Source organism: Epinephelus lanceolatus, chromosome 21, assembly GCF_041903045.1.
Source record: "Epinephelus lanceolatus isolate andai-2023 chromosome 21, ASM4190304v1, whole genome shotgun sequence".
In the NCBI taxonomy this organism is placed as follows: Eukaryota; Metazoa; Chordata; class Actinopteri; order Perciformes; family Serranidae; genus Epinephelus; species Epinephelus lanceolatus.
The window spans coordinates 22,860,096-22,875,896 of record NC_135754.1 but is presented as its reverse complement, the minus strand read 5'-3'; the positions used below and the strand labels follow the sequence as shown (position 1 = coordinate 22,875,896).

At 41.0% G+C, this 15,801-nt stretch overlaps 1 protein-coding gene across 1 annotated transcript in view; it reads left to right on the top strand.

Annotated features, from left to right (window-relative positions):
• LOC117259840 (voltage-gated delayed rectifier potassium channel KCNH4-like) overlaps positions 1-15,801 on the top strand; it is a 67,979-nt gene that overhangs the window by 13,275 nt on the left and 38,903 nt on the right. The window contains exons 2-4 of the mRNA XM_078163264.1: positions 5,763-5,996; positions 10,896-11,027; positions 11,463-11,596. Coding sequence (XP_078019390.1) covers positions 5,763-5,996; positions 10,896-11,027; positions 11,463-11,596 — 500 coding nt within the window. The remainder of the gene's footprint in view (positions 1-5,762; positions 5,997-10,895; positions 11,028-11,462; positions 11,597-15,801) is intronic.

Sequence of the window (15,801 nt, the reverse complement as noted above, 5' to 3'; positions counted from 1 at the left end):
GCACACCCAAGAAAGGTTGTCACCGCTCAGAAAAGACATCCCCCATGGACTGCTTTCTGCTCAGTCTGGCCAATTAAAGTGCTAGATTGTGGAAAACGCTGTAACAGCTGCTTAATACTTCTCCTTCTTAGGCTCGCTCTCTGTGGAATCGGGAGAATTCAGACTGTATGCGCGCTGCCTCTCCGCTTGGCATTCGGAAAATCTGGAGTCTGATGTCTTCAGTTAAGCAGCAGAAAGAATTAATTTGCTGCGGAGCCGAGTTTGATGCTTCAGTGCTGACTTCTCCAAAGAGATAGCGAACAAATATGCATACATGTTTCCTTAAATATGTAGTTGCACCTAATCACTACATATATAAGTGGGTGGGGGGCCAACCAGGGGTACCTGTACCCTATTCTGTCTGGTATAAGACAATTCTTGATGGTAACTTTGGGGTAAAGATCTCTTCTGGAACTGTTAGCAGTGCAGGGAACTGCTTAAAAAAAAAGCATAAAATTGAGATTATGACATTAACATGCCAACATGCCCAAAGCTACAGGGTGACCTGCTGTATGACTGACAAGCTCATTATAGGCTGAGGCACGGCCAGTTCAAAGTACTTTACTCTTTGAGCTAGCGCGAAGGTAGTGGGATCATAAGACAACCTAAGGTATGATTTAAGGCCAGTTGGAGGTGGCTTTGTCTCATATCTTGCCTTATATCACCAGAAGGGGCGTCAAAATTACCGTGCCCCCCCCCCCCAAAAAAAAATTGTTTTGTCAGTGAACCTTGTGAGTTATAATGGAGGCGAATTTTGTAACGTTACCTTTGTTAAATGCTGTTTTTGGCTTCATATGTGGAGGAAAAGACCACTAGCGGCTAGGCTAATTTATACTATGTAAATGTTGTAGAATAAAGACACTCAAAACACACAGGATTGGACATTTGAGGGTATTACTTGCGAGAAAACCAAAGAATTAGTACATCATGACAATTTATAGTGTCTGACAAAGCTTTCCAATATACATTTAAAGGTGTTTCCTGTCACTTAAGCTACTGTTTATTGTGTTATTCAGACAACCAGCTCCGAGAACAATTGCTTCTCCTCACATAACCAAATTTGGCCAAAATCATGCCAGATCATTTAGCTCAAGTCACATCACGATAATAAATAAGTTTCTGTCAGGTCATACACTATATAAAATCACGAAAGTTTATGCTAGTAACGTTAGCATGTTGTATTTTTGGGGAAAACAATGTTAGTTTTGCCTTTGAACCTTGTGAGTTATAATAGAGCCATAATTTGTACTTTTATTTAATATTTTAGCTATTAATCTATGCTTTATGTGTGTTTAAGGTGTGTTTTGAATAATTTAAACTTTACTGCACTTCACAGACACTCAACACTGGAATGGAAACTCCACCGATATCTAGCATTTTGAAGGTGTATTTGCAGAGCAACAAATAGACAGCACTGCACAAGTGATGATTACAATGATTACAAAAGCAGAGGCCACTTGCTTAAGCTACGGTGTAGGCTCTACGTACAGCCTATAGACAACTATAATTCAGCTATAATAAGTGACGCTGCAGTTACAAACAATAAACTTTATTTATTTAGCACCATTCATACAAGAAATGCAGCATACAGTGCTTTACAATAAAGACATTAAAAGCACTGAGTGCTTCACATGAATAATGGACATTAAACAGACAAAGAAGGCAATTCAATATTAAAGGACATTTAAAAATAATTCAAAACATGGATTAACTGATTCTACAATTTTCATTTAAAAGTGGTGGTGATTTGAGATCCTATTAATCAAAATCTCATATAGCATTTCTTCTTGTGTCACCTTTTAGACCTTCAGACGTCTTTAACAATCAGAGCCTATAATTCTGAACGGGCAAAGACTCAGTCTTCTCTAGAGTTAATCTCACTGCAGGTATTGTCTGTGCCGGGAACAGCCCACACCTGCCCCAAAATCTATTACCGCCCAGTTGCAGTCTGTCAAATCCATCCTTTGTTGGCTAAAAGTGATGGATAGTCACTATAGGTGATAGCATGAATGCACACTTGACCAAACTGACTAATACAAAAAGAAAAAAAATGAGTCTGAACACTGACAATTCCAGAAACACCATTTCTTGTATAGACTCACATGTGAAGCCATGGATCCACCTCAGCCGCAGTTTCTCTGTGCTGAAATACTTTTCCACAACCAATAAGTCAAAGGGGTGCAGTGAAGGAGTACTCAAGCACATTAAGGACTGTGGGAGTATGTCAGACGTATCTGTATAATGGGATCCATGCGGAATCTATAGAGAATGGATTAAATAACATGTACATAATAAGGGCAATGTAATGCTATCTAAATATGTTTTTGTTGAGAGTTGTTGGTTCAGCTATGGTTATCTGGCAGCTGCAGGCTATTATATATATATATAGAAAGGGGCCGTGAATTATATTAATGTTACCATTTAATATACTGTTACAGAGTTAAAGCTGAAAATAATCTGCAGGTCACAATTAAAATGTCTGCAAAGTGACAGAACAGCTTTAAAGAATTTAGACAGCTTGTGTCTGTCATTCATAAAATACAGAAAAATTTATAAAGTGGAGGTCAGTGGAAGTCCCTGAATTTTAATCTTGTTTTTGGCACCACTGAGTACGCTGCTGCTGTGTGTTCTGTTTTGAAATGTATTTCAAAGCTCCTTCCACTGGTAGCCTTTCTGATAGATCTCTTCTAACAAAGACGCCACACTGCAGCAAGAACCTGCTTCAGCTTGTGAAGGTCACATGAGTCTGGAAACCGAGGGAAAGTGTGACGTCAAACCCTACCTATCCCCAGGATTGGTATATTTGTAGGTATGCAGAACAAATGTACTGCAGCCCAAAGTTCCTGGAACAAGATAACAGAGCAGGAACACAGCACATGGTGCAGGCCTGTCGCTGCTGGAGAGCTGTCCGTGGTGCTGAGAGCATGGCGAGAAATAATAAGGAGGCAAAGCAAAGATGCTTTGGTACTGAAGGAACAGAACAAGTGGAGAGCAATATCATATAATCTACATCAGATTTAATATTCCACTGCCTTAATTTGACATTTAAATATGTAGATCTGGTGGATTTCTGTCATGTCTTGGTGGCACATTGCACTTTCCAATCTAATATCAGTGCCCTGAGGTGAACATGCATTGAACAGGTGAAGGAACATAAGAGCAGGGGGCGCTGACAATACTCCAGTGTGTTATTGGATTTGGGAATTAGGGTCAGTCCATCATGAGACCTGAATAAAGATTTTACATAAAGCTGTTTTAATAAGCTGTACAGTCACATGTCATTTATAATCAGATATATATTTTTGTAGTTATATTGATTTATGTAAATGTGTGTGAAATCTGAAAGACAAGTAGTGAAAGTTGATTTTAGTTAAAGGTCCAAAGTGGAGGATTTGAGGGGATATGTTCACAAAAATGGAGCATAACATAATAGCTATGTTTTCATTAGTTCATAATCACCCTGAAAATAAGAATCATCGTGGTTTTGTTGCCTCAGAATGGGACATTTGTATCTACATAGGGTGAGGGTCCACGCTGTCTGCCATGTTGCACTCCCAGTTTCTACAGTAGCCCAGAATGGACAAACCAAATACTGGCTCTTGAGCAAGCCATTCATGTTTTTGCATTGGCCACTGTTGTTCCCCTCCATGATGATTGAAACAGCATTGAGAAAACACAGATTTTTAACATGAGACTGATTTATTCAGTGTTTTTACCAAATTATATCACTAGGTCCATTTGTTTTGTAGAGGAAGAGACCTCTGCAGATAATTCGGCTCCCTGTAAAAACCTCCTGAATGTCTCGATTTAAAGCTATAAGAGAAAAAATATGAGCACACACAAGCAGGTGCTGAGCTAGCAGGCCATCTGCGACAGTGTTGGGGTAGCACTAACTTGTAACGTAAAAGTGCCTTGTTTAGTGTTTTTACCTGTTTTAATCACCTAATACATTTGTTTTGGAGAAAGAGACCTCTGCGGATGATTCGGCTCCTGGTAAAGAATCCTTACTGGGAGTTTACACTCAGCACATGGGAGAAGTTTCAGTGGTTGCGATCTGCAACCCACACTGCTAGATGCCACTAAATCCTACACACTGCTCCGTTAAATGCACAAAATAGTACCTTAAAAGTGTATTAATAATATTAGCTACTAGATGTCCCACTCCTCCTACCCCCTTCCATTGCTTTCATGTCACAACACCATAGCACAAGTGGTTGCCAGTACATTGCACAACCTGCATGCGTCATGGTCTAGTGGACTGAGATTTAACCAGACTTAGTCATGTTCCATGCAGAATCTTTCGTGGTAGAGTAATGAATTAATTTAGTATTTAGCTGTAGATTTACCTTACATAGTTTGGTAGTATTTCAAGAGTTCTTCCCTTATTGGTTTAATATGTCTTCGTATCTGGGAGGGAGAGGTGCAGGAGTGTGAGCTCCACACCAGGGACAGGAGTCCGCCTGCACAAACAATGGGCTAATACCTAATGGTTATTAAGGGGTTAAACAACAGAGTTGAGTCGTTTCAGTGTCAGTGTGAGTTTGTTGGGACTGTTACTGGCTTAGTCAGATGTTGTCGATGTTAGCTCGTGCTAACCAGGCTACTGAAGGCATGACCTGTCCTACCCTCCCTTCTGATTGTCTAGTACTCGTTAGCTTCATTGGTTGGATTGGTTAGGTTGGGACAAGAGGATTGACATTGGTTAGGGTTTAGGTAAGAGTGTCAGGGTACACAAGTCAGAGGCAGAGTAAGGTACAGTCAAGTGGGTCATGTCTTTGTTATAGGAAACGCAAATTCTCAAACCGGGGGACATTGGACTGGCTGTTTGCCCCAAGTGGTAACTACAAAGACACGGATACCATGTGATACCAACATTGTTATATTATGATTCACAAGCCTTGTTAGAAGCAACAACCAAACATCAGACATTTTACACAGAGGTAAAGAAAACATTCATTTTATTTCACACCTTTTAAAAGTTCTGTGGTTGGAGTATTTAAAAAAACCCAAGGGTAATTCAAGCAATTTACTTTAAAATTAATTAATTAATAATGTTACACTCATATTTCTGTCATGACAGTTGAGTAAAGTGCAAACGGGATCTTGTGACTACACATGAGACTGCTACAGGTGTATTAAATCTTTTGCCTCTTCTCATTTTATAATATCGATTCACATTTCTATTTATGATCCCTCGACAATGTTCTGCTTTCATGCTGTCCTTTATTATGCAACCATTTTCAAAATCTGCGGTCTGGTCCTTTATGAGTTCAGACATCAACCAATCAGTTAAGCCAATCTCTAACCTTTGTGCTCTTTTTAAGCACCAGTCAGCTGTTTTTATATCTTGCAGCACAAGACGCCATTTCCTCCAGCCATTCACATCAGTAGTCCTGAAATCACACGATGGTGGCTCAGGGGAAATTAATTTAGCCTCAAATTGAGTCCACGCCAAAGTCTGATTCATGTTTACTTGAACTTTAAACCTGCAAAGCTTTGACCTATGTTCAAAGAGCTAAACGGACTTTGATTATAGTGCAGAGAACAAATTTGCACCAAACTTCAGACTAAGACATGATGATGTTCATTTTTTGTAACAGATCTGGAAAAAATAAATCTCAAAAATGTCTCACTCTGGCCTTGAACTTCATCTAATAAGGTTTTTTTTTCCTGCCTCCATGATGTCCAGCTTTGTCTCACACATGCTCATGTCTTTCTCACAGACAGTAATTTCCTGTTGGGTAACGCCCAGGGCCACCGCGGCTATCCCATCGTCTACTGCTCAGACGGCTTCTGCGAACTGACCGGCTTCACAAGGACTGAGGTGATGCAGAAGAACTGCAGCTGCCGCTTCCTGCACGGGGCCGACACCAGCGAGCACGTGGCCCAGCAGATGGAGAAGGCGCTGGAGGGCCGTGAGGAGTACCAGGCTGAGGTCCACTTCTACAAGAAGAATGGTGGGTGCACGGCAAAGAGGATAGGGAAGAGAGAGCCTAGATGCGTTTACATAGTAGCTTTAATTTAGAAGTGAAATGGTTATGTGGCAATTAACATACCTTTCATCTTGTGTTCAGTTGATCAAATTCTTCTATTAAAGGTTCTGTATACGTTTCACCAGTGGGGGTTTTTTAATTGCCAATGGATGAGAAAGTTGTAGCCTAACGTCTCTTAAAAGACCTTCCCCAACTTCCTCGGTTGCATCGAGCAGTTTGTGGACTGACTTCTATGTAAAAGACTCAGGCCAAATTTTCTAGAATAATCTGGAAAATGACATTGTGCATGTTCCTGAGTGCCTTGCTCCCTTCAGCTCCGCCTCAGTGCTTACAGTGTGCAACAGTAGCTAACGTTACGTTAGCTAAGAAATGGAGTCCATTAACGTCAGCGAACGACCAGCACCCACCACAACTCAGAGTCCACACATGCTGTGTATCAGTTATATTTTGAAGCAGCAGCCCAGCAGAGAATGACCTTCACTTTGCGCCTTGTAGCAACTCGAATTCAGTCAAAGCAAGACTGAGCACCTGAGTGCTGGGGATCTGATCCTGGACCACCCTAAGTTCTTGCCCGATCAGCACACTTCTGTTGCTGCTGTTAAACAGATCAGACCCTGCACTGCTGCTGGCCACCGCCCTGTTACAAACTCAGCAGCTAAGGTTTGAGCTGCCATCCGCTCTTGTTTCAGGAAGTAGTGTCCTAGCGGTGGGAAGTGAGGCAGAGGGTTCGTGAGCTGTGCTAGCTAGCAAATTATTGTCTCATTTGTGGTCTGATAAAAAGTAAACCCATCAAATTCAGTGCCCCATATCACAATTTCAGTGTCCCCACGGTTACTTTCCATTAGCTCACTTGCTAACGCAAAGGGATTGCAAGCTAGCTAACGTAACAAAATACTGTCTTGAGTGATTCATGTCATTCAAGTCATTCAGACTTCAGGGCTGATCTGGCTGGTAAACTGGTTATTTTGCTGTTTGCAAATTACTTTATCAGCTAACGTGATACTTTATCAGCTAACGTTACGAGGCAACAGACAGCAAATCACTACGTAGCTTAGTTACAGCTAGCTGGCTACCTTAGCTTGCTTGCTCACTAACATTATTGCTAGCAAAATTCTATCTGAGTGGATATGCCAGTTGGCTAGCTTACCAGATGATTCTCTAGCTAATGATACTAATTTGTGTTTTATAACAAACAAGCCAACAATTAAAGATGTAACGGTAGGCCTACGAGGCGCTTTTTACTAGCCAAGAGCGATGCAGTTGCGGCCTAATCATACCCTGAGCTGATGTTAGCCAGCTAGCTGTAACTTAGCTATGCTACATAGTTACTTGTAAAGTAAGCCGATAATGTAATTTGTAAATGGTTATCTTTAGAATCATGGAGCCAACAGTCCTAATGAGATACAGGGACATTGCGGATAGTAATGTTACTCTAAATAAGATTGCAATTTATTTCCAGCCTATCAACGTAATAACAATCAGTCTTGTGTTTGTCTGTTTTGGCGGATGCCCAGGTGCTCATTCACAGCTATGGAGCGCGAACACCAAAGCACGAAGATGCTGACTGCATTCACTTAACGGCCTCAGAGAGAGGTGTCACTAATTATTTTCTCAAAATTACGTACAGAACCTTTAACTGGGGAAATGACAAAACTTCGTCTTGACTCAAATTCCGGTTTGATCTTAAGTTGAGTTATTGGGGGTGACAATTAGCCTAAATTGTGCAATTTGTTTTTGTTTCCAACATTATGGGGAACACATTTCTTTTTAGCTGAGAGTTGAACATTTGTGGCTGAATTATGAATCTTCACAGTGATCCCCAAGTTTAAATACAGCAGGTCAGCAGTGCAATACATGCTTTTTTGCAAAGTTAGCGCTCATTATTATTAATACAAACCCATCAGAGTGAGTGGAAAATCTGCAGTCGGTTCATTTTTGTGATCCGTTCAACATGAGTGCAAAGGGTGCTAGAAGGAGTGAACTTGTGTGGTGGTATAACAAGCTCAAAGTCAGTCATGAATACACATCTCCAATCATACTTTCGTCATGTAGCGAATGCAGAGGACAAAGTACTGTACGCACAGTGTTTATTACTGTAGCTTAAATCCATTCCCTGCTGACTGCTAGCTAATCCCTCTGATGAAGTCTCGGGCTCAAAGTACGATGTCATGCATGAAAAGAGAACATACAACCCTGTTTAAGCCTCTCTGATCGGAGACCCAAACCTGCACTCTCCAAGTGTGTGAACTGCTAATAACATTGATGGGTTACCAAATCTGCTCTGCGGTTGAAAAAAGTCTTGTCATCTTTGTGTTTTTTACAATACAGTAAGGAAGTAACAGTAACACAGTGCCAGTGCCAACTAACAAAAGAAAAGACATGATAATTTTGTTAAGTAATATGGTGCCGTTTCAGACACAAGAGTGACAGAAAAGGAACAGAGAACAAAGACAGTGAAAATGAAAGAGAGGGAATTAAATTTTAAAGCTATAATCCAAATGGCAGATATTCATGACTGGTACTGTATTAGCAGGATTTTCATGATAAAGGCAGACACTTAAGGAATTCAGTAGACAGTAGACACACACACACAGTAGACAGTAGACACACACACACACACACACACACACTGTCCACTTTGAAAGAAGGATTTAGATCCTTTACTTATACAAATGTACTAATACCACACTGTGAAAATGCTCTGTTACATATATTAAAACTAAAAGTACTCAATGCAGAAAAATGTCCTATGTGACTTTTATACTGTCATATAGCAATATCACTGATGTAGGATAAAGGAAAGGAAGGAAAAATGCCACAGCATTTGTTCTACTTTCAAATTATTAGATCACATGGAAAATCACACATGGATTTTCACTCAAACTTTATTATTTAAAAACTGAAAATCAACTATAATCTCTTCAACGTCAGACTCTAATACTGAGGTTTTTTAGCAAAAGTGCATCGAGTTGTGTGAGGATTTCTAAATGGATGCTTTGATCCTGTTTTCTGTTGTTTAACGTGGTTCCCAATCAATCAGTATATCAGTATGTTCACTGTTTCTCATGGAGGCATGCAGGAAATGTTTTCTACACAAATTCAATGTAACATGGCATGACTAATTGATTTAAATGGTCATTTTGTAGGGGAAAAACTTATTTAATTTATAATAAAACATATCATTTATAAGCTCTGTATGTTATTAATGTAAAAATTTAACTTGTAAAGTAACTAGTAATTAAAGCTGTCAAACAATTGCACAAACTACAATTATTTCTCTCTGAGATGTGGTGGAGTATATAAAGGAAAATAGTGTCATTAAAAGAAATGACTCAAGTTAAGTAAAAAAAAAAAAAACACCCCAAATTTGTACCTAAAGGTCTGGTGTGTAGGATTTAGTGACATATGGTGGCTAAAGAGAAACCAAAGATTTGCAAGGAGACAAAACCGTTTTAGAATGTTGCAGAGAAAAGTTGCAGTGGTGTGAACTGGCTGTCTGAATCAAGCCGGCTGATGGTGTCACCTGAAACTCCGCTGGTCAAATCGCATGCGGCTGGTTTTAGATCATAAAGCTCATCAACTGTTTCTACAGATGGTGTGTTCGCGTGTTTCTGTCCTCACCTGTGCCGGTGTCAGACAGTGGGTCACTGCTGCTGCTCGTTGTATGTGCTTATGCCCCCCACACACACATTCTCAATGACTAACTATGCTAATGCTAATGCTCGTTTTATGTTTTTCACCGATTCATCACTGCTACAAATGCACCTGTAGCCAGTATCTCACTATCACTATCCTCATTCATATTTTCAGAAGCTACAAATTATATTCAGCCACAAAATAAGCCTGAAAAGCTGGAAATCAGAACGGAAGTACAGAGAGTTGTTGCATGGAGATGATACACCATCTCATCTAGTTGCATTGGTGTGAACCGGCAGGTTTTTAGAACGTTGCAGAACGGCGCTTTGCAAGTAGTTGCCTGTTTCAACTCATTTAGTTGTGAATCTTTGGTCTGAATTGGGCTTAAGGTTTCAGGCTGCGACCAAGTGAGACTTCTCCCATGTGCCAAGTGTGTAGGAGAAGTACAGTGGCAGATGCAAAAATGCAAATGGCCCTATCTGGCGCCAGTGTTTGGTTTGTCCATTCTGGGCTACAGAAGAAACATGCTGATCTCTTATTTTCAGATAACAAAAACAAACAAAAAAAAATTTCAGGTTATTATAAACTAATGTAAACATACTTATTATATGATATTCCATTCTGCCAATATAGCCCCCCAAATCCTAGACACTTGACCTTTAAGTACAGTACTTGAGTAAATATACCTAGTTACATCCCATCATTGGCGCCTGCTGCTGCTTACAAGCACAAAACATACATAAATATCTCATGTTGTATATTTACACCCACAGCTTTGTGGCTAAACACCACCAAGACTGTTTTCTTCCTGTGTCTTACACACACACACACATACACACACTGGGGACACTATAAGCGATGTGAAACATCTGTTTTGTGGCAGAGCACAGTTTCTGCAGAGTTGCTAATGAGTGTACTGGGTTATGGCATGGTCTTGGATCTATGGTGCTCCCTCCCTGCCTGACTTGTTATAACCACCCCCCGACTTGATCTTTCTCTTTGTGCACAATCCTCCCGAACATGATCCATATCTAATTGGGGGGTTTATTTTTAGAAAGGCTATGTCATACTTGACAAGTATCAACAGACTCGGCAGACATGGTGAGAGCCGACATGACATGAGAAATCCCAGGCCCTGGCATCCAGAGCTGAAGTCATTAAGGAGATGCATAACATTTACACTGGATGTGTCTGTTTACTAAATGAAGATTTCTGATTTCGTTCCAGGTGTGGCCTTCTGGTGTCTGCTTGACATCGTGCCCATAAAGAACGAGAAGGGAGAGATGGTCCTCTTCCTGTTTTCATTCAAGGACATCACTGACACCTATGGAAGGGGCCACCACAACAGCAAGAAGGAGGGTAGGCTACATGCCCTGCTTACAAAATAAAACTCCTTTTATTTGCTCACTTTGAGGATTGATTTACGAGCGGGTCATCCTCTGGCCCCCAGCTTTCATTTTCTCTGTGCACTCTTGTTCATCACTGTCACATTCTGCCCTGCAGTTTTTGTTTGGGCTGGCATTCGTTCACTGAACTCAGACAATGTTTTTGCAATGGGGAGTTTGATTTGGGTAGCGGTGTGTTTTCAAGTGGAACCTGGACACAGTCTGTCGCAAATACCAAACAGCATGCCAGGGGAAATCATCATGTTAAAATGCAATCAAAAGAAAGTCAAGTAGAAATCAGCGGTTCTGGGAAAGATTATTCGGCTTAAAAACCTGACACAGTATTCTCCTCACCTTCTCTTCCTCCTGAACTGATTGACATGTGCTGATCTGAGCAACTGTGTGACAGTTTCAGACGACAAGAGGCGCAGGAGGAAGAGCAGCTCTCACTTCAGCGAGGCCAGGAAGCGTGGACGCACCATGTTGTACCAGCTTACCAGCCAGTTCTCGAGGGGAGGCAAAAGAGAAGTCAACTTGGGTGGTGTGAGTACTTTTCCCACTCTTGCATACTTCCTTTTCGGTTTTGATGGTATTTTTATGTGTGCCCTGACCTCTACGAAAATAAACAGGAGTTACTCAGACATGCAGCACCCTCAATCTTGAGCTTGAATTATTAATGTTAATATCTAAAAGATGAGTTTTTAGGAAGACAATATATGAGGGAAGTCTTGACCCAGATTTCCAGAGTGTGGCTTATCTCTGGAAAATTCATCAGATGGGTTTACTATTTTAAGTCTCCTGGGTGATTTTAATCTTGCTTCTGTTGCTTTTATTTGCATGGAGGCTATTGTTTGGTCGCTTTATGTGGACAAATAGCAAGGTCACTGTGGCAGCAGAGGCTACAGGGAGGCACACAGTGGTTGTCACTGATGGTGAGGTGTTATTGGTCAGAGGGGAAGCTGGGTGTATCATCATCATCACTTTTGTTTGGGACTGTCTGGACATGCCAACACCTTGCCATGGAGCTCTGTCATATAGGTCATTATGTCAACAGTATGCTCTCTTAAAGGGATAGCTCCGATTTGTTTGGGGTGGGGTTGTGCCATAGTTTGTGTTAACTGCACTAGCTGGCGGTTGGCAGGATAACCACCATGGAAGCGAAGCAATGTTCTGCTGTGGACGGGAGCAGCAGCAAAATGTATTTTAGACAGGTAAAAAATCAATATCAGTTTAAGCGTACACTATATTAAGAATATTTTCACCACTTTGTCTGAGCATCAGACGACCTGACGGGTAACTGAAGTTATCCCTAAGCCACCAGACTCCACTGACAAAACAGTGGTTTTACCCTGCAGAACACGGTGTTGCTGGTCTGGTTGTGAGACTTTGGTGTTTCAAAAGGTCAGTTCAGATTCACCAACCCTGTTCCCTAGAAATTACGTTTGTACATTACTAAATGTCTTTCATAATTACGTTGTTGTTGTAATGAGACATTACATTCATGTACTGCGTAGGTGTCACAAGGCAACACATTCTCACGCCGACCTCGTCACATATTGACGTTTGGTTATGGACTTTCCACGCTCACATACGACGTGAAAGTTACCCTGGGTGCGTTTGTTGTTGACGTTCTGGGAAGCTGTGTCAAGTTCTGCCTGTTACATGCATTAGGCCCTTTTCCACTGCAGGAACTTCGGGGTAATTTTATGGGGCCGTTGGTGCATGTCTCCACCACAGGAACCGCCCCCGAAGGACAGAGTTCCGGGACTTTTACAGGGGCTAAACAAGTCCCTGCCTCGGAGTAGGTACTTAGAACGGCCCTGAAAAACTCCTGGGTGGGGCTTGGGGTTTACTTGATGCTGATTGGATATACTCAAGGCGGGATGTGACATCAACAGAAAGCGACAAAATAGCCAGCATTTTTAAAATTCAGCAGACGAGGAGTCGCATTTTTAAAAGGAGTCATAAGAAGACTCCACCCTCTTAGTGGAGACATGGCGGTTGAGAGGGCCGAGCAAGAGGACGTTCCTGTAAAGTTCCTGCCCCCCAAATAGTACCAGGAACTTCTTCAGTGGAAACGGGCCTATCGTCTTCTTTCAAAATACAGGTGGCTGTTGATGATTGCAGATCCATGAAGTGCAGCACCTTGACACTAGAACCCCAGGGTCGTGTCCGGACTCGTGTCTTAGGTTCAGGCAAATAAAGCACTTTGGTTAAGTTTAGGGAAAGATCCTGATTTTGGTTGAATGTTAATAAAAAAATAATAATTCAAAAAATCATGCTTTAATCACTACAAGTGTGCACTGTATTGCAAGGTTGCCTACTCTGGGACAAATCAACTTAAATTCATTTCTGAATGTTTTGCTGATACGTTCAGTATCAACACTTTTGCAACATGCTAGATGCGTTAATTAGCAACATATCCTCATCATATTAATAGAAAACGTTATTTGCTCAGAATTACATTTCCCTCAAAACCTATTTGCTGTTTCAAATTAGTTGTGTATGAACATAATTTCTAGGAGACAGAGCTGAAGTTAATAACACAAAAGACCTAACCAACTAAGGCAGCTGCTGTGTTCAGCACAACCTAGTCTCACTCCGAAGTCATCGAAATGCAGCACTTGGGCAGTGACTTGCGGCATCAGACACTGAGAAAATAGCTGTCCTCTAATGTCGACATGATATGTGGCTGGATGTAGATATAGTTTAACAGCACCCAGTGGCATCAGTGGGAAACACGGCAGGCCAAGAACGAAAGTTAAGACAGCAAAAGTCCAAGTAGGACGGGTGGTGGACGGATCCCACAAACACAAAGTGGCACTCAGGAAAGCGATGTTTGCATCCCGTAAGATTATAAAGCCAAACCCTGTTCTTTTTTCCTAAACCTAACCACGTGTTTTTTTAATCGTTAAAGGAAAAAAAACAGCAATTCGTAGAGACTGTATGTAAACGTTAAATTTCCTGTGAAAACAGAAGTGTATCTTGAAAGAAGACAACGCATGTAACAGGCGGAAGTTGACAGCATCTGAGAACATCAACAACCAGCGCACCCAGGATACCTTGCACGTCGTATCTGGACGTGGAAAGTCCATGACCAAACATCAATATATGACGAGGTTAGAGTGAGAGGTAAAATTACTATTTTTGTCAAGGAAATGGTGCCTCTGAAGAGATGGATGGATATATATAGATAGATAGATACAGATGGATGCAATGGCTTTGGGTTGCCTGTCGGAAGGGGCTGTCTGACGGCAAGGTAAAGCTGTAAAAATACTCTAAATATAGTGTACACTTAAACTGATATTGATTTTTTTAGCTGTCTAAACTACGTTTCGCTGCTTCCCCAAACTGGGGGTGTGCTGACCGCCATCTACTCAGGGTAATACTCTCACTATGAATAAGTACATCCATTAACCCCACTACAAAAAATCTGACCATCCCTTTAAATGACCTTTAGGATTAGGTCAAGAGAGGCTGTTCTGTCTTCATGCTTCAACACATTATCATTTATATGTACAACCTGTTGGGTAATGTATGGGTGTGGGATAAAACAGGCTCACTCCATATGGATTTCAAATGTTTTTCAGATAAGTGTGTCATTTTGCCCATGCAGTTGCTTGCCTTTCAAGTGTGTTTCAAGGACCTTAAGAGGCCATTTGTTGTGGTGAAATAGACCCTAGCCATGATCTGTTTCATCGCCACTTGTCTTACACAACAAAGGCCTTCGTAGGCTTTGAATAATAAAGTCGCGCTACACTCCGAGCAAATGTTATTCATGAGAACAAGCTCCTGTTTTGCTCTCAGATACCAAACGGGAGCAGTTTTTTTAGCGGAGCACCATTTTGAGATAATCCCGCTCCCTCCCTGCAGAGGCTCAGTTACCAACTGGGTCTGTACTCAAACCTGTCCTTCACAATGTGGCGTTTCATCCCAGGGGGCTAAAAGCAATTCAGAGCGTTTCAGGGGTAAATTAAAATGTAAAAAAAGTTGAAAACCTGTGAGACATGTGTGATTCAAGTGGCTAATATTAGCATTTCAAAATGGAAAAACATGGGACAAAAGGCTGTTGTGTACTTTTTGGAGAGGTGCATTTAGCACTTTAACTTTTAATGGCAATGGTAATGGTGTGCCCTTTACTTGACACCAAATTTTGAGCTGCTCTTCCTTAGTGCTGGTACATTGCTAAAACCTGCAAAAACAGGATGAGAATCTGATATGAAATTTGCCATTTGGACAATGAAACATGTTCTAATTTTTCAATGTTTGGCCAAATTTGTCAAATCCCGATCATAACATAAAGAAAAAATTGTGAAAGTCAGACACAGTTTTTCCAGAATGAAGAAAAGAAAGCATTTTATTTCTAATTTAATCCCATTTATATTAGAAACTATATGTTTAACAGTTGTTATAGGGGCCCAAAGGACACGACATTTACTTTATAATGCAGATGTTGGAATTTTTAGTGTTGACATGATCCATTGATTAATTGATTGACAGAAATGAATTGTTTAAATAATTTATTAAAAAAGTATTTCACTGCTGGACAGATGGTCATTTAATAAAATCAGGCTGTCTTTGCAGCAGAAAGATGCAAATACTTTTGAAGTGAGTGCTATATGACCAGATAAAGCAGAGGAAAAGGACTGTGGCGTTCGCTTTTGCTCAAGAGGTAGAAAACCTACACCTACTAGAATACACTGTGCGGCACCAGACCAATACGTGCTCCCGCTGCTGGGTGACATTAT